At 39.4% G+C, this 24,103-nt stretch overlaps 1 protein-coding gene across 1 annotated transcript in view; it reads left to right on the top strand.

Annotated features, from left to right (window-relative positions):
- The first annotated feature begins 6,205 nt into the window (after positions 1-6,205).
- The window catches only part of arfgef2 (ADP-ribosylation factor guanine nucleotide-exchange factor 2 (brefeldin A-inhibited)), a 38,040-nt gene continuing 20,142 nt past the window's right edge, over positions 6,206-24,103 (top strand). The window contains exons 1-11 of the mRNA XM_079239005.1: positions 6,206-6,437; positions 10,486-10,516; positions 10,853-10,976; positions 13,206-13,352; positions 15,121-15,300; positions 16,369-16,666; positions 16,771-16,911; positions 17,034-17,158; positions 19,593-19,726; positions 22,213-22,447; positions 22,602-22,701. Of these exons, the coding sequence (XP_079095131.1) occupies positions 6,266-6,437; positions 10,486-10,516; positions 10,853-10,976; positions 13,206-13,352; positions 15,121-15,300; positions 16,369-16,666; positions 16,771-16,911; positions 17,034-17,158; positions 19,593-19,726; positions 22,213-22,447; positions 22,602-22,701 (1,687 nt within the window). The 5' untranslated portion in view covers positions 6,206-6,265. The remainder of the gene's footprint in view (positions 6,438-10,485; positions 10,517-10,852; positions 10,977-13,205; positions 13,353-15,120; positions 15,301-16,368; positions 16,667-16,770; positions 16,912-17,033; positions 17,159-19,592; positions 19,727-22,212; positions 22,448-22,601; positions 22,702-24,103) is intronic.

Below are 24,103 nucleotides of genomic sequence, written 5' to 3'. Positions count from 1 at the left end.
TGTATTTTTACTATAACATTGTCTTTCCTTCATTCTTTCATTATTGGCCTGAATATTACTCTTTTACAGATTGTTTACTCCTGGGAATTAGTCACACTTCACCATAGGACATCTTCAAATTAATTCTCCTTGTATTTCTTTCATATTTCACTACCTTTTCCTTCCACAACAAGGGCTATTTCCCCTGCTGCATGTGTATAAATGGGAAAAAAAATGTGAGTGATTTTAATTTTCTTTTTCTCCCTCTCAATTCTCGCTGGACCACGATTTAATACATGTAATCTGTTTTTCTGTACACTACCACCTCTTTTGTTGACTCCTCTTTATATATGAATAATCTGCAATATGCATTTTGGTGTTTTAATTCTTATGAATTCAGTGATGTAATCTGTTCAGATGAACTATTTAACTGGTACAAAGAGGCCCACAGTTAGCTGTGCTGTAATGTTAGAAAATAGAACTGCAGAAGTGAGATAAGGTGACTCGCTCACATGGAGAGGAACAAACCAATTCACTTTCTGTGTTTGTTAAAGGTGAGGCACGTCTGCTTTTATGTGCAGTGCCTCGCAGCTCTTACCTGTATTTATTGTTTCTATTGAGGTTGAGCATCCTTAAAGCAAAAGCCTGATCCATGTTATGTTTCCTCGGGATTCACAAACACGTCCTGTCTGACACATGACAGTTGTGGCAGACTAGAGACGTTTCCTCACATTAATCATGACACAGATCAGTACCGTTCGTTCGGAGCATCCTGTACATCCCTTCCTGCTGCACGCTGCTGCTAACTGGCTCACTGAAGTGAGAGCAGATGGTCTATTATTTCTCATATTGATTTTCACCGTTAGCTCTCCCGTTAAGTGCTAAGCCTCACATTAGTGTAGGCTTGTTTTGTGCATTAAAAAAGGCACACACTTAGTCACTTTCAGTAATGTCAGCTTCATGATCACTATCATGCTCATGTTAATTATTTGCAGCTCTGTTTAGTTTTTCATTGTCTGATGAGCCCATTAGACCTGAAAATCCACAAGTGGAAGCCAGTACATCCGTTGTACTCTAAGATGTGTGTATGAGGTACTATCTTTCTGACCTTCTATGGTACAGCAAATGCTGGTTGGGGTCTTGTTTTTTCCAGACTGTAATGAGTGAAACTGCATGGATGTCGATCAATAATCATTGTTAATTTATTTTCCATATCTCAAACTTCACCACAGGACACTGGGATTGTAACCACATCTGCTTTTTTATTTATTCTCTCATCTTGTGTCAGGATATTTTCTTTCTTTGTACACATTTTAAGATGTTTTGGGTTTTTTTTTTTTTTTTAATAACAAATGCTTTTGTGTATTCCTGATTGTCATCATGTTCAAATGAAAAAAGGTTACGGTAGATGTATTACCCATAGAGATCATTTCAGTAAGTGATTTTGCTCTTCTGGTTATAGAGAAAAATCTGTTCATGATATGACAAACTATTTTCAACTACTACTTCTTTTTTCCATACTGTGAATTATTTTGGTAGAGGAACGTTTGGACTGATGCAGCCTCAAAAATGTTCGGAAATGTTTTGCTTTGAGTTGGATTTTTTTTTTTTTTTTTTTAAAAGAGATCAAGCAATGATTTTTGCTTGCCAGATAAATCCTATGGCATAGATTTGTAATGAATAATGTCAGTATTTTCATATCGGTGTGTGATATTATGTATGTTTTTATGACATTAAATGAAATTGTTTTAAGAGTCAACTGCAGATGTACGAATAAATAGACATACCTGTTACTGCTGAATGGCAGAGCTGGATAAAATAAACTAATATGTAGCAATAATCACTGTTTGCTCTCTGTTGATGTTGGGAAATGGTTTTCCAGGGAATGAAGGAAAGATTATGCTTTGTTAGTTTTTGTACAGATGAGAAATCATGGTATATAAAACAATCCCTGACTTAATATGTGAAATCGCCACACTTAGATCATATTTTTTAAAACTATGTTAAAAGCTGAAAATTATGACTACAGCAGAAGATGTTGCAAGATGATGAAGCATTCAGACTTTGTGAAACTGAATAAATTTAAGTGATTGGGGGGGGTGGCGGCTAACCTGGTTTGTATGACTGCATTGCATCTTTGACGTGTGAACCAATGGAAAAAAAAGATTCCACCTTTCCTGTTTAGCAGTTTGCAGATCAGCTTTGCAGGATGTTCGTATTTGTAGATGCACCATCATCCTCAGCAGTACCCAGCCTCCTTTTGGAAAAAACTGCTGGAATAAACTGAAACATCCAGAATTACGATGTCCATGTGTGTGTTTACGGGAGAGGTAATGACTACCATCTTCCCGCCAAACTGTCATGAAGTCCTGTTTCATCACTCATCTGTCCGTTTAATTGCTTTATGTTCTGCTTTTCTGGAAGTAAATTTTTCAGTTTTGGTTAGGATGTTTTCCATTCTTTTTTTTTTTTTTTTGTTTTTCTACACCACTTAGTCCAATTCAGGGTCATGGAGAAACTGGAGCCTATCCAGCAACTAGCAGGGTAAACCCTGGACATCACCAGTCCATTGCAGGGTAAAGACATCGAGACAAACCTCCAGTCTCCCTCGAATCACACTAAAGACATGTAGTGATCAATTAACCTAACATGCATGTGTCTGGATGGTGGGAGGAAGACGGAGTACCCAGAGAGAACCCACTTAAACATGCGAACTCCACACTGCTTGTTAATCAGTTGTTTGCTTTTTTTAAAATGATAACAACAGAATCTACTGAAATGACCAAAATGATGAGAAGTTTGCATAACCTAGTGTTTTAATACTCTGTATATCCTAATTTAACATCAATGACAGTTTGAAGTATTTCATGCTAGTTGTTAGGGGTGGGGAATTGCGTCAAAAAAAAAAAAACAAAAAAAAAAAACAATCTGGATTTATGCTTCACAATTTCAAAATTGATATTTTTGTTAAAAAAAAATCTTTTTTTTTTTTTTTTGCAAATAGATAAAATACTCCCATTATTAAATTTTTTTTGTCATTTTTATTGTTTTTATTGATCTTTTTACTTGTCTTCTTGGGCATTATAGCAGCAGAATGATGGTCTGGCTACTGTGTTGTTTATTCTTAAGTGGAATTAAGAAAAATGACGAGAAAAAAAAAAGTTTTTAACATGTCGCAATTTAAATCGAGTCAGCCCTAAAAATTTCTCAGTTCCATCTAGCTTATAGAAGAATGAAGTTACTTACCTTTACCTTTTGTTAGTGAAATGTAATGATAATAAATCAAAAAATCAGTTCTGAATCGAGAGTTGTTGTAGTTGTTGATGAGGGACCTTATTTTCTCACATGGTTTCATCCTTCTCACTAAAAAGCATCCAATTCCTGTAAATTCTGGTTCTGTCTTTCATGAACTGCAGGTCTGAGATCTCCTCGAAGTGTTGCATGAGGTGAGTTTTTTTTCCTGCTGGAGCAAACGGATTGACTTGGCCATGTATTTTGAATCATTTGGGGTCTCTGTAAGCGGGTTGCTTTGTGGTATTGGTGTAGTAACAGCTTTTTCCCAGCAGCTCGACCATGCAGAGTAATTTTATTCAACTGCCTCATGATTATACATCTTTAGGCAGCAACATTGAGTGAGTGAGCTTAAGTTAACTGTGAGATTGTTATGAATTCATTTCTTGCTGTTGTAGCTGATGTTTTTGGTGGTCTACATGACCATGACTTGGTATCAACTGAATCTCTTACTTTGTTCGTGATAAGACTTTGAATGCTGCTCTTAGAGGTTTTCTCAATTCCGTGGACATTTTATGAATAATGTTTTCCTGTTTTCCACCAATATCAATGAAATGGATAAAACATGCCGTCTGTCAAGAACCAAGAAACACACTGATTTTTGACACATCAGTTACCAGCAAACTTATCCCAGTTGTCTATGTTTGCCCATAGTAGCCATTTGAAGGTACTGCATGAAATACAGTGTTTCTAAACCCTAGTCTGGGACCCCTGACCTGCATGTTTCAGAGCTGTCAATACTAAATTAGCAGCTTATTAGTTGACTTGCAAGAAACTTGATGAGCAGTTCAGTTAATCTAAATCGACCATGCTGGGGTTGGAAACCTCTAAAACATGAAGAGCGGGGCGCCCCCGAGAACCAGACTTGAGAAACAGTGCCTTGCTTTAAATTACTGTAACTTTAAGTGGCAACTTCAGCGAAAAAGTATAAGAGTTACTGACATCTAATGATAAAGGTGCGCAGTTATAAATGAAACAATGGCTGTCAGCGGTCAAAATTCTTCCAGACATAAACGTGTTTTCTTCTGCAGGTGAATCCAGCGGCTTCAGGTGCAGCAATGACAGCACCACAGGCAACTACCTCAAAACTGTTTACGTATTTAGTGTTTTCTTTGGTATGCCTTTTAATGCGTCATTTATCTCAAATGGTGCTCCAGTGCCTATCAAACAAAGCCGGTCATGCAGTTTTTAAACCTGCGTTTTTCCTTCACACACAAGTTTGGCCATTTAGAGACACCATGGTAAAAAGAATGGTGCCATAAATATAGTTACAGATGTGTGTGGATGTGGACACATTAAAAGTAGATGAACGGCTCATTCTAAGAGAAGGAAAACAAGAGCTATATCAGTGAAGTGATTGTAGTGGTTTATTTATTTTTTATTTCATTTATTTTTCAGTCACCTTTGATTTGGAAACTCAGGCCCATCAATGTGAGATGGTGGTGGACTGTAGGAAGAATAATCCACTGCCCTCTCCTGTCTGCATCAGGGGGACGGATGTGAATCTAATGGACTCATACAAGTACCTGGGTCTAATACTGGTCAATAAGCTGGACTGGTCCACCAACGCAGAGGCCATTATGAGCTGGCTTTACTTCCTGACAAGGCTCAGGTCATTTCATGTCTACAATAAGATTCTGCAGATGTTTTATCAGTCATTTATGGCAAGCATCTTTTTTGCTGTGGCGTCTTGGGGCGCAGGCATTGAGGTAATAGATGCATACAAACTAAACAAATTGATTAGGAAGGCACAGTCTGTTTTTGGCTGTAAACCAATCACTCTGGAGGAGGTGGTGAAGGAGAGGATTCTAGCAAAGCTGCTGACAATCATTGACAGTCTCTGTCACCTCCTCCACAATACACTGAACGAGCTAAAGAGAAGTTTTAGTAACACACTCATTCAACCCCGGTGCTCTCAGGAAAAATACAGAGAATCCTTCCTACTTTCTGCAAACAGACTTTATAATTCCCTACCTCCATGTATGTGTATATATATATATATATATATATATATATATATATATATATATATATATATATATATATATATATATATAAATGTATATGTGCATATGTATTAATATGATCCTTCTTATTATTATTGTTATTAATGTGATGTAACGTATTTTCTTTTTACTTCTATTGATATTATTATTACTCTTGCTATGTTTCTATTATTAGGTTATTATAAAAATTATTATTTTCAAATACCATTTCTGATACAATAATATACTATTATTATTAGGCTACACTGTCATTGTTACACTGTTATTAATATTATTATTATATTTTTATTATTATTATTATTATTGTTATTATTATTACCTTACAGGTGCCTTTAAGGTATCTATTTTATCTTTTCTACTTCTTTACTTTGTCTTAGTGTTATTTTGTGCATTTGTGCATTGCACAACATAGTTATCTATCTATCTACCTACCAACTTGTAAGCCTGTTATGTTGTCATTATTTAAAAGCGCAAACAGAAATGTTTGATAATTAGTGGCTTGTGTACCCAACTCTTTCGCTCCTAAAAGTATTTTTTAATAAATGCTGTTGGAAAATGTTGTGTTTTGTCGCCATCTGGTGGTCTGTTGTTGAAATATCGCTTTCTTTGGGAGCGCTCGATTTTCTGTAGTGGTAAAATTGGGGACTGCTGCACCACTCACGAAACTCGGAGTTTAACCATATAAATTACTTTTCATCAATTTCACCCGATATCCGTGTTATATTTAAGTCAAACAATGAAACCGGGACTATTTAAGCCCTATTTCGGAGGTCACGTACGCTTCCAGGGTTTCTGTTGTCAAACCAAGACAGCTGAGAATCACGTGACGTGACGTGTAGTCAGCATGGCGGCTCTGAGCTGAGATAGAACCCCGACTGGACGGATACAGATAGGCTGGCTTTTCGTTAGTTTTCCTTGTCACCTGCCTTTTAGCAGGACCAGGCCGAAGATGTTGGCCTGAGAGAGGAGCGGCTACGAGACAGAGAGAGATGCAGCAACAGTCACACCGCCCGCCGCAGCAGCAACACTCGCAGTCGAAGGCTGAAAACAGCAGAACCAAGAGCATGTTTCTGTCCAGGGCGCTGGAGAAAATCCTCTCGGATAAGGAGGTGAAGAGAAGCCAACACAGCCAGCTGCGCAAAGCCTGCCAGGTGGCGCTTGGTATGTTGCTTTTGTGTTGTTTTCCTGTTGGCTAAGCCAGGTGTTGTGTGTGTAATTCATACATTTTGCTTGTTTGGTAGACTGTAGGCCTGCATCGCCTGCTCTGCCATCTGCTGACCCAAACAGTCAATAATGGCTAATAATATATTGTCAATACTCTCACGTCTTATGTTAACTCTTCTTTCTTTTGTGTCCTGCCACTGTGAGGAAGTAAACAGGTTAACTTGTAGCCTGCTTTAGCTCGTGTCGGCTAGTGAAACAGACCAATCCCTGTGCTGTACGTATCACTGTCAGCCACCCAGCCGGCCAGACAGTCCAGTCCGGCTCTGCACACACACACACACACACACACACACACACACACACACACACACACACACACACACACACAGAGGCTACCTAACTCCCGGATACTCTGACGTCCCTGCCTTTTTTTCCTTCTTCAACACAATCACGGATAGTGTTACACCTCTACAGTTCATTTTGCTTTTGCCGTTTGTAGTGCAGCCAAACTCTTTGCACATTTATACACACTCACCTCACTGTGGCAACTGGGAGACTAGCTGGTTTTGCTAATATGCAGGTGCCAAAAGCTTGTGGATGTCAACGAATAAATATTCTATTAAAGATATTTATATTGATGTAAAGTAAGGATTTTAAAGCATGTGATAAGATGGTACTGAAAGAGTTGAATCCTCTGAGTGGTGGGTTAACAGGTTGCTGTTCAACTCAGTTTTCAATTACATACAATTTTGACTTAGTTTATGGCATTTTATATGATGTACATACAGTTTTTTTTCCCCATCGTGTTTATAATTTGTCTTAGAGCTGCTGCAATCCCGTAAATCTTCCCATGAGGACTAAAAAAGGTTGAATTTTATCTGATTTTACATTCATAGCAAAACTTCTCGCTTTCATCTTTGTCCTGTTGTTCTTTTAAAGAAACACAGGTTTGAGATTTGTAAATGTTACATTCTGCTTTGTATTTTACACAGAATACCAAGTTTTTTTTCAAGTCAGAGGTATATTGCATGGAAGTGTTGGGTGGCTCGGGCATCTGGTTTGGATGCCTCCTGGACGTCTCCCTGGTGAGGTATTTCGGGCTCGTCCCTGTGGGAGGAGACCCCGGGGAAGACCCACGACACGCTGTTCAATTCAATTCAACTTTATTTATACAGCATCAAATCACAGCAATGCCATCTCAAGACGCTTTACATACAGGAAAAAAAAACATAATGAAAGCCAATTCATAATAGCCTATATAAGGAAACCAACAGATTGAGTTGGAGGCTCCAACTCAATCTGTTGGGGAGGAGGGGAGGACAGAAAGACAACATACAACAGGAACTGCTACTCCCGGCCAGGCAGACCTGCTGAGACAGGAGACATACATGTTAATGATGCAACACTGTTATTGGGGGGGGGGGATAAGAGAGAGAGACAAAGAGAGAGAGAAAGAAGCTCAGTGTATCAGGACATGTTCCTCAGCAGTCTTACCTGCTGTGTTGGGAGTGTGTGATATTTTGCTGTCTAACCTGTCTTCCAGTGGCCCTCTCTCATTATTAATGACACAAGCAGCACCCAGCACTCCTCCTCTCGTCACAAATGTGGGCTTTATTTTACTATCTGTATGCCCCATTTCCCATTTAGTTTAGTTTATTTGACAGGGACAATGTACATCAGCATTAATCACAGAGAAAATATGCCCAGTACCAGATTATAGCTCTCAGAACTAATTTCCATCTGTAGTCCCTGGATTAACAAGACACAGAGACATAAATTAAACACAAAACAATGTAAAAAGATACAAAAGTTCAACATTTCATAATAAAACAGTAAAAATGACCATAATAAAAGGTGCATCTGTGCACTGTCAAACCCCTGTCCCCTGTGAAGTGCACTACACTACAAAGGGATACACACCAAATAGTGCTCACATATCTGTGCATTGAAAAGATGTTTTGTTTCTGTACAGAATATTTTAAGATTTTTTGCATAATTTAAGTTCTGCCGGAAGTTTATTCCATTCTGTTTTTGTTTTAAATGAAAATGTTGATTGTCCAAATGTTGTTTTTGTTTTTGGTATTGCACATTGTCCAGCTGTCGTTGATCGTGTTGTTCTCATCATTTTTTCAGATGTTAATGTAACAAACTCTTTGGGAGGTGGAGGCGCCATGTTATGAATTATTTTAAAAAGCAGACATAAATAAGCACATTTGATATTATTGTTCAAGTTTAACATATATTTTCTGATTATTTAGCAATTGTGATACTGTCGTGTTTTCCTAAGTGCTTGTTTATGAAGAGTTTCCAGTGGTTTGATGGTTGTCTTGTTTGCTTGTGACCAACATGACATACCAAAAGATAAATGCAAATACTGGTCAATAAGCTGGACTTGAATGCAAAATCATTGCATTCAAGTGAATCCTAGCTCCTTCTGTTGTCAGTGAGTTTCTTATACATCTAAAGTTGGACAAATTATATTTAACGCCCAGATATCTAAACTCATCTACATTTGCAATCTGTTGTCCCATTACAAATATTGTAGGGTAGGTTTTGTGTTTATGTTTAAGTGAGAAAACATTGTGGATGTTTTCTCCACATTTCATGTCAAACAAGAGTCATCCAACAAATTTATTTAGCAAACTGCAGACGAGCAGCATTGCTCCTCTTTGCCAGCAGCTGTTATTCATAAAGTCATTAACTATAGAGGCTAATAGTCCCTGTTAATGTGCTGAAGGAGTCCTCGGACTCTCCAGAGTTCTCTACTTGTTGTTTTTGGAGTGATCTTTGTTGCTGGGCACTTCTGGGGACAATAACAAAACTCTTTTAAGTTTCTTCTATTTGCACAAGCTCTACTTCTGACATGGTGTTCAGATTCTTCTGTTAACAAAAAGCAGCTCTTTTAGAGGCGCCAAACAATCATTGTGTGAAAAACAGATGCTGATCTATTCCTGCGCTTCAATAAATAAGCAAGACATCCACTTACATGTAGTGGTCCTCTCAGTTAGTAAAAAAACAAAAAAAAACATTTTCAATTTTACTTCTTATTCTTGTTAATCCCAACTTTCCACTCACAGATATATAATATTAGATCGTTTCCTTAAATAAACACATTGCCTTGAACAATATTTCAGTTTTTTGGGGTTATATTTATGCAGAAGATTTAAGGGCTTCACAAACTTTCAAGCAGTGCTGTATTATCCACAGACACAAACTACTTGTTCTAGCATATAAATATCTAATTTCTTCTGCTTTAAACTGCAGGCATTTTCATGTGCTTCCTCCATGTCTGACTAGGCATGCAGTGGAAAGAGCTGTGAATATTTTCTTCCTTTTTATGCAACATTAGAGGCAAGTTAACTAAATCAATAAATCTTTGAGCATTAATAATGCTTAATTTTTTTTATTTTTTTTTTATATATAAAGGTCCAGTGTTAACTAGACAGTAGGAAAGGAGCTGAGCTCACAGTTTATTACATGCAATGACAGGTCACATATTGGAGGTTGTTTCTTAAAGTATGTTCATCACTATAACTGTGATTGTGACAATTTCTGGTTAATGTTGCTCAACCTTATTTCCTCTGTGAAGCCTAGAGATATGGGACAATTTGTCAGAGTTGAGCTATTAATGCTTTATGTGTGTGTGTGTGTGTGTGAGAGAGAGAATCTAGTTGATTTGGTCGATCACATCAGACTGGATGTACCAGGTTACTCACAATGTCGCCAGACTGCAATGACAAGTTCAGAAGAGTATGCGTTCTCAGTTAAATGTTTAAATGGAAATTAGGTTTGACCAGCTCTGGTTGAAGAGCGGGCAGCGTTATGTGGTGATTGTAAAAATATATCAACTAAACAGATTATGTAAGAAGGGCCAGCATTAAAAACACAGGTTATCCCAGGTTAAATTCTTAGCTATAAATTCAATACCTGGACCAGAGGTAGCACTTGTAAATTAAACTACAATACAGGTGAGCGTTGAAGTTATGCTGAAGTCTTATTTGCCATAAGATCTTCTGCTTAATGTCTTTTGTTTCTTTTTTCACAGATGAAATCAAAGAAGAACTGGAAAAACAAAAGTAAGTATTACTGCTCGCTCTGCCTCTTATCTGTTCCAACAACACAATGACAGCGCCGCCATGGATATACTTTAATTTCCACCTGTCTTTTTGCTATACGTTGTTCCAGTCTGAGTCTGGAGCCGCTCACTGTGATCTGTTACTATGGAGATTGAGTTTTTTTTGTAGCTGCAGCCTTTAGGTATCATGCCTGCTGCCAACGGCAGTTTCAGAAACGAAGCCTATAAAATTTAATCTGAGAGCTACTGAATGCATGTAAATATGTATTAAATAGTTTTAACTGAACCTTCGGCGTTAGTGTTTCGGATGAAGCTCATTCAGCTGTTTGTGTTTTAGGGATGGTACCGTGGTCGCACCCAGAGCCAATTACATCGAGGCTGACAAATACGTGCTGCCCTTCGAGTTGGCCTGTCAGTCAAAGTCCCCTCGGATTGTTAGCACCTCTTTGGATTGTCTGCAGGTTAATGATCACACATACACACACACACACACACACACACACACACAGATATGAGGACTTGACTTCATGCCTACAGTCAGAAAAACTTCCATCACTTTTCCACTGCAGGTCATTTTTGGTTTGATTATCAACTTGCATGCTTCAGCTTGGCATGTGGGTGAAATCCAACTCCACCTGTTTCAGGCATGTGACATCCACTTAAAACAATAAACATCCATCTTTTAGTTTCTTGTGGTTATGCTTATTGAGTTAATATCCAATATTTTATTTTATTTCAGCTGAAATATAATCATTATTTACATTTTTGTGTGCTTTATTTACTTTCTGCTCCTGCAGTGTTTTATTAATGATTTACTCAACCATGTTTAAGAAAAGCATGTTGGGTCTTTTCTGTCTTATTTTGTCTTTTTAACTATTATGTTGTCTTTATTTTAGAGCTTTTAATGTTGATTTATTTTATTTTACCTGTACAGCACTTTGGTTACTTTGAGGTATGTGAAAGTGCTCTACAAATAAAGATTGATTGATTGGTTGATGTATGACATTACTCTAAACTTACAAATCAAGCTGATGCTCATCTGAGTATTTCTATTAATCAAGGTCTTCGATAAATAATCTGTTATCTGGACTTATTTGACTTGCCTTGTTACTGTGACACAGTGACATCAATCAAGCCAATGTCACTGTTTTGTAATAGTTGACTCAGCGGTGAGCTATCAATGGAACAAATTAATCATTGTTTCCTGTCAAGATGTGTGTCAATACCAGGTTTTCACATCAAATGAAGGATGATTTACAATTTGCCCAATAAATTATGTTTTAAATCAAAATGTTATGAAAGGAAGGCTGCGGGTTTGAAAACAGAACATAACCAAACACTGACAATGACTTGGGGCACATTCACATCAGCCTTTTTGCACTGGATCATGGTCCGTTAACTTGGAAAACCTGCCCTTTTTGGGGGGAATGTGAATGCGCAAACTAATTCTGATTCAGGTCAAAAAAGTGGACTTGATCTACCTCCAAACGCAGGTTTCTGTTTGTATCAAGCTGACCAAATGCAGTAACCAGGTTTACAGAACAAAGTGCATTGTGGGTTCAGCACCCAGCATTGCAGATAAATACAACCCAAACACACATGAGTGTGAGATGATGGATGGCTGTGGACGGTAGAAGTAACTCACGGGGAAGACATTGAAGAATTTGGTCAAAGTTTTGATAAAAATGGAATCAACCAGACCACTGTGATGTGATGCAGCTCCATGTTACCTCAGATGAAGAGTGAGACGTTTTATAAAAGGTCTGATTGGTTTGAGAAGTGCAGCGTGAACACTGGGGCTGTGACAATATGCTTTTCTCCTGATTCGATTCCAATTTTTTAGGGTGCCGATTCGATTTAAATTGCGATTCTCACAATTCTTTGATACTGCTCATTTTTATAGATTAAAAACAAAATAATTGTATAAAATTGCTGATGATTTTTGCTTGATTTCAATTTGTAAAAAACAACCCAGTAGCCAGACCATCATTCTGCTGCTATACCGCCCAAAAAGACAAGTAAAAACATCAATAAAAACAATCAAAATGACAAAAAATATAATGGATTAGTTTTATTTATTTGAAAAAAAAAATAGTATTTTTTTTTTTTGTTAAAAAAAATAGATTTTAAAATTGTGAAGCAAAAAAATCCCGATTTTGGATTTTTTGATCCCATTTTCCTACCCCTAGTGAACACAGTCTCAGTTCCCCCCCTCCCCCAACTGAACAGAGTCTAGCGGACCGAGTCTAGCGGACTATCTTGATGTGAATGCATCCTTAAAGTGTCTTGTATTCAGTGCAGTCTGTTTCTTTAGGGGCTTGCTGGTAACCAAAACATCAGATTTCCTTCTTTTTTTTTCCCTACAAATACCTGAACTTTCATAGTGGTGAACAATCTGATGACCTTGAATTAGAATATAATTTCCCATCTAAGCAAAGTTAACACTGATAATATTAATTCATCCATTCATTATTTATACCACTTAGTCCAATCGAGAGTTGGGAATATTGATGTTATTTAACAATAAATAACACATCCTGTTTTATATGGTCGATCAAAGATAAATCTAACCTCACACAGCCCTGTTCAGGAATACATGTGCATTAGACCCCAAATAGCACTTAAACCACCCAGAGTCCATAATATTCAAGTAATTACCCCCTAACTTGTGTGCTGTTTCTCCACCACAGAAGCTGATCGCTTACGGTCACATCACAGGGAATGCTCCGGACAGCAAGACCCCGGGCAAGAGGCTGATCGATCGGCTGGTGGAAACCATCTGCAACTGCTTCCAAGGCCCTCAAACTGATGAAGGAGTCCAGCTACAGATCATCAAGGTAGATCCAGCTGTTCTCCCTCCATCTCGCAGACTTCATATCTTCCAGCTGTTATCATTTACGTGAGACACAAACAGTGGAATCTGTTGGATGAGACCTCCTTACTGCAGAGCATAACGATCAGCTTTAATATCTTTAGCTAAATTTGTACTCCAAGCCTATAATACAGCATATTTTTTTCTATATGTCATTAACTGCTTCTCAGCTCCCGTTCAACTTATTTTAACTTGAAATGATTTTGTGTTTGGTTTTAGTTACGGATGCTTATTTACGTCCCTTGTACACATCCTGGACGGTAGGAAAGGCCAAAGTCCCTCTTTAGGGTGGCTACCTGGGTTCTATCAATGTTGACCAAAGATTTATAGAAGGATTATCTTCATCTGTCTGGATTATATTCACTGCTGAAGGAGACCTGACTTTCTGTAATATTAGAATACCATATGAATACATCAGCATAGTTTTCCAGTCAAAATGGAAACAAACAGCTGACATCTGTACAGTAGACATGGTGTGAAAGTACTGCTTTGGAATGGATAAGGTCTCTCACATGTGAGACACCGTTCTGTCTTAAAATAGACCATTTTCAGCTTTCCTTTGTCCTGCGGAGTTCACCAGGGGTCTATTCTTGGGCCATTGCTTTGTTTTATTGCACCCCCTTTTGGGGCTTGGTGAAATGACCAAAATTTCATATCCTGATATAGCTAATTTTATATCCCCATAACGATATACATAACTATATAAAACTGTAATTTTGTGTCAGTCATCAGTTATGTGTCAGATGTACTTGGCAACGGCAGCCATGATTTCCTTCCTTCTGCAGGAACTATGGCCGTATGACGTTTCACGGGTAAATGCCTGTTGCACCGTTTGCGTCTGGAGTTTATTATGAGCTTTTGCCTCCACTTGATGTGGCTTTTACTCGTTGACTCTGTTCTTTATTTTGTATTCTTTATCCTGATTCCTGCGCAGGGGATAAAATGAGTTAGTTGTGCCGGAGTCCGCTGTTGGGACTGTGAGCTAGTCTGTTGTCAGTTCCACGTCGGTCTTTTTACATCCAAAACCACATCCATGCGACAGTAATTTGTCCTCTTTCATGAACAAGCACATCAGTTTGGGTTGGCTGGTCATATTTTAGTGAATTATCCAGCTCTGAAATGCTTCTGCTACCGTCTCTCTTCATGTTTGTTTATATATTGTAGCATGCATGCCGTAAAGCACATCTTGATGTAAATTACTGCAGTAAAGCACCTTATTGTGGCGTAAAAGATAGAGCCTCATAAAACGATAGACATTTTCTATCGTCCAAACGATATATATTGTCATATTGCCCAGCTCTACTTCCATCTCCTGGGACATGTCTTAGAAAGCACAAGTATGCTTTTCATTTCTATGCTGATGCCAGTCAGGTCTGTGTGCCCCTAAACATAAAGACTATTTCACACAATAACTTTTAATCTGTCGTGAAAAAGTTAAAGCCTGGATGGCTTTAACTGGAGGCCTGAAGATAAAAGTATTCTTTTAAAACAAGACTTTGAAACAGTGAAACTCTTCCATTTCTTTTATATCTACTTTATTTCCATCTCATTTTGTGCCATTTTATGTTTTATTAATTTTATGTTCAGCACTTTGTCAATAACTGCTGCTGTAAAGTGACTTATAAATAAAGTTGTCTTGCCTTGGCACAGAAGTGGGGAAGTGGACTGTTGATTTAGCTCCAGCAGCAGCATGTTAATGTCTGATAAGTCTTGACTTCCTATTCTCTGTCCAGGCCCTGCTGACGACGGTGACGTCGCCACACATTGAGATCCATGAGGGCACGGTGCTTCTTACTGTCCGGACATGCTACAACATTTACCTGGCCAGCCGCAACCTCATCAACCAGACCACCGCCAAGGCCACCCTCACACAGATGCTCAACGTCATCTTCACACGCATGGAAAACCAGGCGGTCAGTTTGCTCTCCTCTCAATATCGATTAGAGGCGGCCTGAAAAAGACCAAAGCTGATCACTGGTTTCTTCACAATGTTTAATCACCTGCAGCCAGTCGGTTATTTATCATGTTCATCGGCATCTTTACAGTTAATTTCAAGCCAAATGGTGCAACAGGGGTTAAATGAACATCCTGTTTTTGTGCCAACTTAGCTTAAATGTAGCAGGCGGTGACCTAAGTGCCGGCTACATTAATTAAAAGTATTTTTTCATGAGCTGGCAGACTAAAAGGTTACGTCTTTATTCACTAAGTTGTGTATTATTTATTTGTAGGAACAGCAGTTTTTGTCCTTTCTTGTTGCAGCCATTGTCTTAGCTTAAGGACATAATTCATAGACTGTTTTTTTTTCTGACAAAATCACACCATGTTTGCATCTTTTATTACATTTGTATAGTTCTGTTTTGATTCGCTGGCTTCCAACAATACGGTCCAGGGTTTGTTTTGAATCCATTCATCAGAATTTCCCTCCATGATTTGTTTGGATTATAGCCACTAACTGAGAAATTGCTGTGGTTATTTAATGTTGACCCTCTTTTATCTGGCAAGACACGTTTATTTGGAATAGCACAATTCAACAACAGAAACATTAAAACATTAGAAAAGAAGAAGCAGAAATTAAAATTAAAACAAGAAAGAAAGTAAAGGAAATGGTTTTAGATAAAAACTACTAAAAAGAGGATGAATTCCAGCTTAATGAATAAAAGCAGATTTGGACTCGAAATAAAATAACTTTAAATAAAAATGACTGAAATGCAGCTGAGAACCGAAAGCCAACAAATGACTTGCCGTGTGCTGGGATTTCCACCGACAAACAAAACCAGCCAACATAATCTACTAAAACAACAAATAAATGGCGCCATCATCAAGCTGCAGGGTGTATCATTGATATTAATGAATGTTTGTATAAATAAATCAGAACATTGTATCCATATCTGATTAAACTGATTATTTTTGTTTATTAACACTTATATTTTCTGACTAAAAGTATTTAATATTATGTTCCACTTCTACCATGACATCCACAGTCTCTGGAGGCTCAAGAACAGGAGAAGGACCGGCTACATCTGCCCCAGCAGAACCCGTCCCCGGTCCCAGGTAGTCGGAGGTCCGGCTCACCCCGGTCTGACAGGAGTCCGACTCCAGAGCCCCAGAACTCCCCATCTCCAGCTGGCAGTACTCCAGATCTCAACAACACCGCTACTCGCTCCACGCCTTCTGACTTGGAGCAGGACCAAGCAGCAGACACCCCGTCGATCAACGGAGAGCCAGACGGTGGCAACATTCCAGTAAACGGCGGAACAGAACCAGTCACACCATCAAGAGGTGTGTCAGATATAATTTCCATTAAAAAAAAAAGAACTAAACCTGACAGACATATTTTATAAAGTCAGACTGAACCTGTGGTTCTATGTTGTCATTTGCATCAGATTCAGTTTTTGAAGATGAAGGTGCAGAAATTCCTGCAGCAGCTCAGCAGACCGAAGAAGCACCAGGAAGTCATATAAATCCAGCAGGGCTGGCGATGACTGAGGAAGAGGAGGAAGAGCGACAGAGACACAGTGGAACCGGTTAGTGTATTCACTCATTTCTGTTTACTTTTATATTCTTCCAGATAAATACATCTGTCTGCGCCGTGTATATATTTATCACGGTGATGAGCTGGAGATGCTCATTTTGGCCTCTGTTCCAGGTGAGCCGCCAGTCCATCCTGTTCCTGAGCAGACGGAAGTCCCTCCAACCAGGGTCAGGTCAGAAGGTCAGCAGATGAACGGCATAATCGAAGACCGCTCCTCTGTTTCCTCCACAGACATGCTGGTGAGCATCATTTACACACATTAGTGTGTTTACATGGTTCAGGTTATTGATTGAATGCATTGTGCACTTCACTTTCTCAGTTTAGATCCTGGCCTCTGTGGTTTGATCTGAGATCAATAAAACTCATCATTCTTGTCAATACTGCTCCCTTTAATCTCCTTCTGTTATTATTTTTATAGCTATTTTATTGTTGTTTTGTTTTGGTCAGGGACTTGAGATGGGAATTGTTATGGTCTTTCATGTGTACATCGTCGGTCAGTCATTTTCCGAACCACTTAGTCCAATTAAGTGTCACGGGGAAGCTGGAGTCTATCCCGGCAATCATTGGGCGAGAGGCAAGGTCACCAGTCCATCACTGGGCCACACAGGGAGACACAGCCATTCATGCTCATACTCACTCTTATGCTGGGCGGACACTGTGCGATTTTGAGGGGATTTCACCACGATTTTGCTGTCGCAGACCACGCTGCGTCATCGTAGAAACATCGTAGCGTCGGGATGTCCGGTCGGGAGGTCGTAAGCCGTACAGTGTGAGAACACTCACGAGGAAGGATTAATTGCTGCTACGTTCTAACGATGATGCTGCGACCTCCCAATCAAACTTCTGGCATGTCAGAAATTTTCGCCGTCCTTGGACAGTGTGAGTGGTGTTACGTCACAATTCTACGTTCGCACCTGCGCAGAAGACACCGGTGGAGCTTTAAACAATGGCGGGCAACCCCAACTTCAGACGCAGCTGCTAGAAGAGAGATTAGTAGAGCTATGGAGAGAACACGAGGTTTTCTTTTGTTTTTCGTTTCAGCGCACAAGACAGCGCACACAACTGTAACAACTTGCTGTCTGCTCGCCATCTTGTTGTCAGGCACGCTGTGGTTGTCATAGGAACTAGGAACCTTTGTTTTTCGTTGTTCACACTCGAGCACGTCGTGCCGTCACACACCGACTGACGCCGACAAGTAGTCGTGGTTGTCAATAATCGTGGCCAACAGGAGTCGTACAGTATGAGTACACATGTCGTAGGGTCAGATAGAGTACGAGGGACAAACCCGGTCGTGCAGTGGGAGCATTTCCCCAACAGTCAGATTTCTAAAATCGCACAGTGTCCGCCCAGCATTAGGGACAATTTATAGTAACCAGTTAACCCAGTGTTTCTCAATTCCGGTCCTCAGGCCCCTCTGCCCTCCTTGTTTTATGAGCAACCCTACTTTAACCCATCTGAATGAGATAAAGGTTTGTTAACAAGCTGCAAAGAACTTGATGAGGAAGTTCAATAATCTGACTCAGGCGCTTTGGAGGAGGAACGTGTGTAAAACATGCAGGGCAGGGGGGCCTGAGCACCGGAATTGAGAAACACTGAGTTAACCTAACATGCATGTCTTTGAACTATGAGAGAAAGTCGGAGTACATGGAGAGAACCCACACATACACAGGGAGAACATGCAAACTCCAACCCTCAAACAAGCGACCTTTTTGCTGTGAGGTGCTAAGAGTGCTAACCGCGAGGCCACTGTGCTGCCCTGCACATTGTATCTTGTATTAACATACACCGTCCCCCAGTTCACTTCAGGGTCACTTCTCCTAGCTATGGACTTTTTTTGGCTCATCATTTATTTAAAGTGAATAATAAGTAAATAAAAAGTTTGTACGGGGCTGCATGGTGGTTAGCACTGTGGCCTCACCACAGTGTGAGTGGTTGTTCGTCTCTCTGTGGCCCTGCGATGGACTGGCGAGCTGTCCAGGGTGTACCCTGCCTTTTGCCCTAAGACTACTGGGATAGGCTCCAGCTTCCCAGCGACCCTGAATTGGATTAAGTGGTTTGGAAAATGAATGAATGAATAAAAAGTTTGTTGATCAGTTTGTGTATCATGCTTGTAACTTTGGGGCAATATTGAGTTGTGTCGCCAACATGCAAATGTCGACAAGAAAAAAAACAGAGAAGAAAAGGAACAGAAACAAGACAAAGCAGAAACATACAGATAAAGTTGGAAACTGTTTTATTTTTCTACTTCTTCTGGTGTTTGGATGATTATAAACAACTTCACAGCGGTGTATCACTGTTGCCAAGTGGTGTCAAAACATGGAAGTAAACTCTGAACTCTTCACTGCCACCTAGCGGTCGAACTGGCTTAACAACTACAGTTGCGTAAAAGACGTATAGAAGTATGAGAGAGGCGATGCATGGCAAGGTTTGAAACAGACGTTCCCATTGACATACATTACGTAAGAGAGCATAAACAAGCCTGACGCATCTGCTGAAGAGACGTGAGATATTATTTGTAATGTTTCCATAACTGTGGGTTTAGAACTCATGAAGTTTAGCTTTGATATTACATGACTATAGGAACATCTTGATGAAAACCTATTAGCAAAATAAAAACCTTTGGTTTTTTCTTGTCTTTTTAAATGTATTTTTCTTTGTCTCTGTCTCCCTCAGGATGCTGAGGCACTGCAGGGACCCCACAACGCAGCCCGTTTTTCTCATATCCTGCAAAAAGATGCCTTTTTGGTGTTTCGATCTTTGTGCAAACTTTCCATGAAACCCCTTGCTGATGGCCCTCCAGACCCAAAGTAAGTGTTTAGGATTTAGTTTTTTTCTCCTTTATGTATAAAGCCATCACTCTCAGCCCTCTTAGTTAGCACTAAGAAAAAACAAAAGAGGAAAATGTTTCTCTGTGCTTTTATCCTTTCTTTTGGACAACACTGAGTTTTCTTATTCCTTTTAAAGACGCATTACAGAACTTTTCCCAGCGACATATCTCCTATCGTTTGCTTATTCTGCGTCCATCTCACCTGTTCTGTGAGCTGTCTCCAGCCTGCAATAGACAGTTTATCCTGAATCTTGTACTGTCCCTTTCTATCTTTTCCTCTTTTTCCTCTGATAATGTATTTTTGCAGTTTTTTTTTTTACCAAATATAATGCGCTTTCTTAGCCTCGAGATGCTGCTGGGCAGTGACAGCTTCAGAAATGCACATGATAGATGTCACAGTGCCATCAAATGTCCCTGGAAAGTGGAGTTTTAAGGTGGTAAAGTTATGTCATGCACCAAATATTTAAGATACTATATTAAAGTTTGTTTCATCCTCCAAAAGAAGCAAAAACTTTGTTCTTGCATCTCGAGGCTGCAAAAACAAGAAAAAATTTCTATTTCTTCAGGTCCATTCAAGCTCCACGAGAAGTTTTTTCTGCAGTGGAGGAGGGATCCCTGCTTTTATGAGCAGTGAACCCAGTTATTTTATATTTAACTATAAACTTTGTCTGCATGGGTTGTAGGGTTGTGAAGATATGCTTTCGATTCGGTTCCGATTTTTTTTGGGTGCCGATTCCATTTAAATTGCGATTCTCACGATTCCTCGATATTGCTGATTTTTGTAGACAAATATAAAGATCAATAAAAACAATAAAAATGACAAAAAAATTTATAATGGGTTATTTTTATTTATTGGGAAAAAAATCTTTTTTTTTTTTTTTAAGAAAAAAAAAAGGATTTTAAAATTGTGAAGCAAAAAATCTCAATATTCGATTTTTCCCACCCCTAGTGGGTCGTGCACACAGCTACATGCGTGTGTTTTAATCCCTCATGTTGTAAAAATGTTCGTACTTTCTCACCACTTCGATCAGCTGTTTTATAAAAACAAGAAACAATGTTCTGCAAGCCTGATGTGATGAGAGCTGCCTTCAAACACGTCCACGAGAACAAAATAACGTTATTTTTATTCTCAACGCCTCCAGAACAAGAACAAAGTTCTCGCTTCTCATTGAGTCTGTAACAAACTTAATAATAAAGAAATTATAGTAAAATGGTCCAAATTCAAAATGGTGACAAGGTTACAAACACTTACTTTTGGCATGAAATTACCAAACCAAGCGGTAGAAATGTCAATGCAGGTTTATTTCCACAAATTTATAATAAATCTCAGGGTCACTGAAAAATGTTCTCAACCATATGGGCAGCGGGTTGTTATAAGTTTAATCATTTTGTTGTTAACGATTGTTAAAATCGTTTTCTGTAACATCCTGACCAAGCGGAAACGTCCGGTGGTTAAAAATGGAGCTTTTCCCAATGTGCCAAAAACTGCAGTTCCCCCTTCATCCACTAGGGGCTGCAAAACAGAGCGAATCCCCATAGACTCCCATGTTAAAAAGACCAACTTCACAGCAGAAATATATTGTTTACAGCCTGGGACCAAAATCAATTTTAGGTTTAATAGGTCAGGTTTACCTTCATGACAACTTTGTGGGGAGTAATTTTTTTCTAACTCCCCTGTTTGTAAGAAATTTCATCTCGAAGTTTGGCATATTTAGGGACATGTTCTTTTAATTGACAGGTACCCGATCCCCCGCTTCAATAAGGCATAGTGTAACACAACTGTGCTTTTTAGCCAGTTAGCAACGTGACTTAGCTTTTGCCCACCTACCTCGTTAGCTGGTTAGCTTTGATTAGCTCAGCTCTTAGCCACAGGCAGATCAGAGGCTGATAGATATCAACTCCCCCCCACGCTTTCAGCCTCCTTCTCAGGTCTATATATTTGCCAATTTTTGTATTTTCTGGGAGAGATGGCATGCGTGACACTGCCAAGAAGACGACAGTGGAAACCACCCAATGAGCTTCAATTCAGCTCTTCACAAATCTACGGGTGATGTCACGGAGGCTCCATCCATCTTTTATATTCAGTCTATGATCCTGACTGAAAACATAGACACAGCCCTACCTTCTTTCTCATACACCTTTGATTTGATATCCTATTTTTTTCATGCTGTAGTCAGCTATAATGAATACAACTGCTCTGCATCAGAGTCTGCAGGTTAACTTGCCCTTTTCCATCCTGGTGTGATCCTGTCATCTCTGGTTACTGTAACATTATATCTTGGCCCAGCCTGTGTAAATAGGCCAGATCGAAATGTGCAAAGCAAGACTCTCACTAACAAGGCAGCCTGGCCATTATTAGATATCCTGCTGAATTTCCACTAATCAGATACATGTTGTTGGTTTATTTCAGCATAGAGTAGAACTCTTGTTATTAGACTGGGTATAAACACTGACTTTTACCTGCAGGTCCCATGAGTTGCGGTCAAAGATCGTCTCCCTGCAGCTGCTGCTTTCCGTGCTGCAGGGCGCCGGACCAGTGTTTCGCACCCACGAAATGTTTGTGAATGCCATCAAACAATATCTGTGCGTGGCACTGTCCAAAAATGGTGTCTCATCTGTGCCTGAGGTCTTTGAGCTCTCACTGGCCATCTTCCTCACCCTGCTTTCCCACTTCAAGGTCCATCTGAAGATGCAGATTGAGGTACAAAGCAGACTGTTTTGAACTGTCTCAATAAGTTTTGTAGCATAAGAAATGTGTATTTCCCCACCGTTGTGGTCATTTAGAAATTTGATTGTGTTTTTACATCTTGCTTGATGAATCAAACTGGATTTTAATCTCACCCTCTTTACCTCAGGTGTTTTTTCGGGAGATCTTTTTGACTATTCTGGAGACATCGACCAGCTCCTTTGAGCACAAGTGGATGGTTATCCAGACACTTACACGCATCTGTGCAGGTATACTTCAACATAAAACATTTGACTAAGACCATGTCCACGCATAGCCGGGTTTTTGTAAAACCAAATATCTTCCCCCCCTCCTGCCAGTAAAAAAAAAAAAGTCCACACAACCTCGTTTTTCAAAACCAAACCATCCACACATAACTGTGTTGTTAAACACGTTCATAAGCAAATGAAACCTTTGCGCGGCGGTAGCGCCCATAATCCTATCCAATCAGAATAACCTTCCATCTCACAACATCACCTCCACAAAACGCAAAACTGCCTCCAACGTGATCTGGCTAGGTGGTGGAAAATAACTGTCTTTCATGTCGTCCTTTGCTGTTGGTAGTTTATGTGGAGCGGTATGAGCTTGTAAAAACAAACACAAGCGCCTGGACAACAGATAACGCCATCACAGTTTCGAGGACGTCCATGTTGTTGTAAATATAAAAGAGTTCATGTGTTCAGGAAGCGGTGTGACTACAGTTTTATTTTGAAAAGGCCAGACAGGAACTCTGCGCTGTGTTGTTGGTGAAAGTTTGACGATGCTGACTAATAGTAAAAGACGGCGGCTGTGCCAGTTCTGCAGAACTTCTTTGTGTTCTTGTTTTATATATTATAAAAGTATAGTCGCATGAATAAGACTCCCTGTTACATAAACAAAGGTCGCACATGTCACGTCATGGCATTTTCTGTCGCAGACTATCACATTTGAAAACCTAAAACCCCCGGTTGTATGTGTCCACATGCAGACATGCAAACGTTTGCAAATCTTCACTTGGCTCGGAGGTTTTTAAAACCATCGTTTTTGATGCATAAATCTGCATTTTGGTGTGGATGACAGGCCAAATCATAGAAAAATCTCTTTGTTTTGTGAGATACCTGCTACGTGTGGACAAGGCCTCACTTTAAAGCGGTTTCACATGTGGAGGTAACCGCCTGTGTCAGGTTACCGTTTTATGGCTACTCCATAATCTGAGTAATGATGTCCTGCTGAACAGTTTGTAGTAACTAAAATATAAGTGAACAACTCCGATATTCATTTGGCATCTGCAGACCTGTCAGTCTAAATGTATTTTACGTAGCGAGCATGATCGCGTTAAAAGCTGCTGACACCATCTTTCTAAATTTTAGAAATTAAATTATGTTGAAGTTGACAACAAGAAAATTCATTCTTCTTTCTGTGACCCACTTGTTAAAATGCATCCCTCAGCAGTGCAGTTAGACCTGTTTGTTTGCTCCCTGTTTCCCCTTCCTCCCTCCTGCTGGTGGGCTTGGAAGGATCCTTTGAACTTTTAGCACAGAGGTAAATTGAGAGGGAAACTGAAAGTATAAATTACGACAACAGTAGCTAGCATGTTCAATTTTACTTTGACAACATTGAAAATAATCAGCTGATAGTGTCACAAATGTTCAA

Source organism: Telmatherina bonti (genome assembly GCF_933228915.1).
Source record: "Telmatherina bonti genome assembly, chromosome: 4".
Taxonomy (NCBI): Eukaryota; Metazoa; Chordata; class Actinopteri; order Atheriniformes; family Telmatherinidae; genus Telmatherina; species Telmatherina bonti.
Note: the sequence above shows the minus strand (reverse complement) of the source record. Positions and strands in the feature narration are given on the sequence as shown.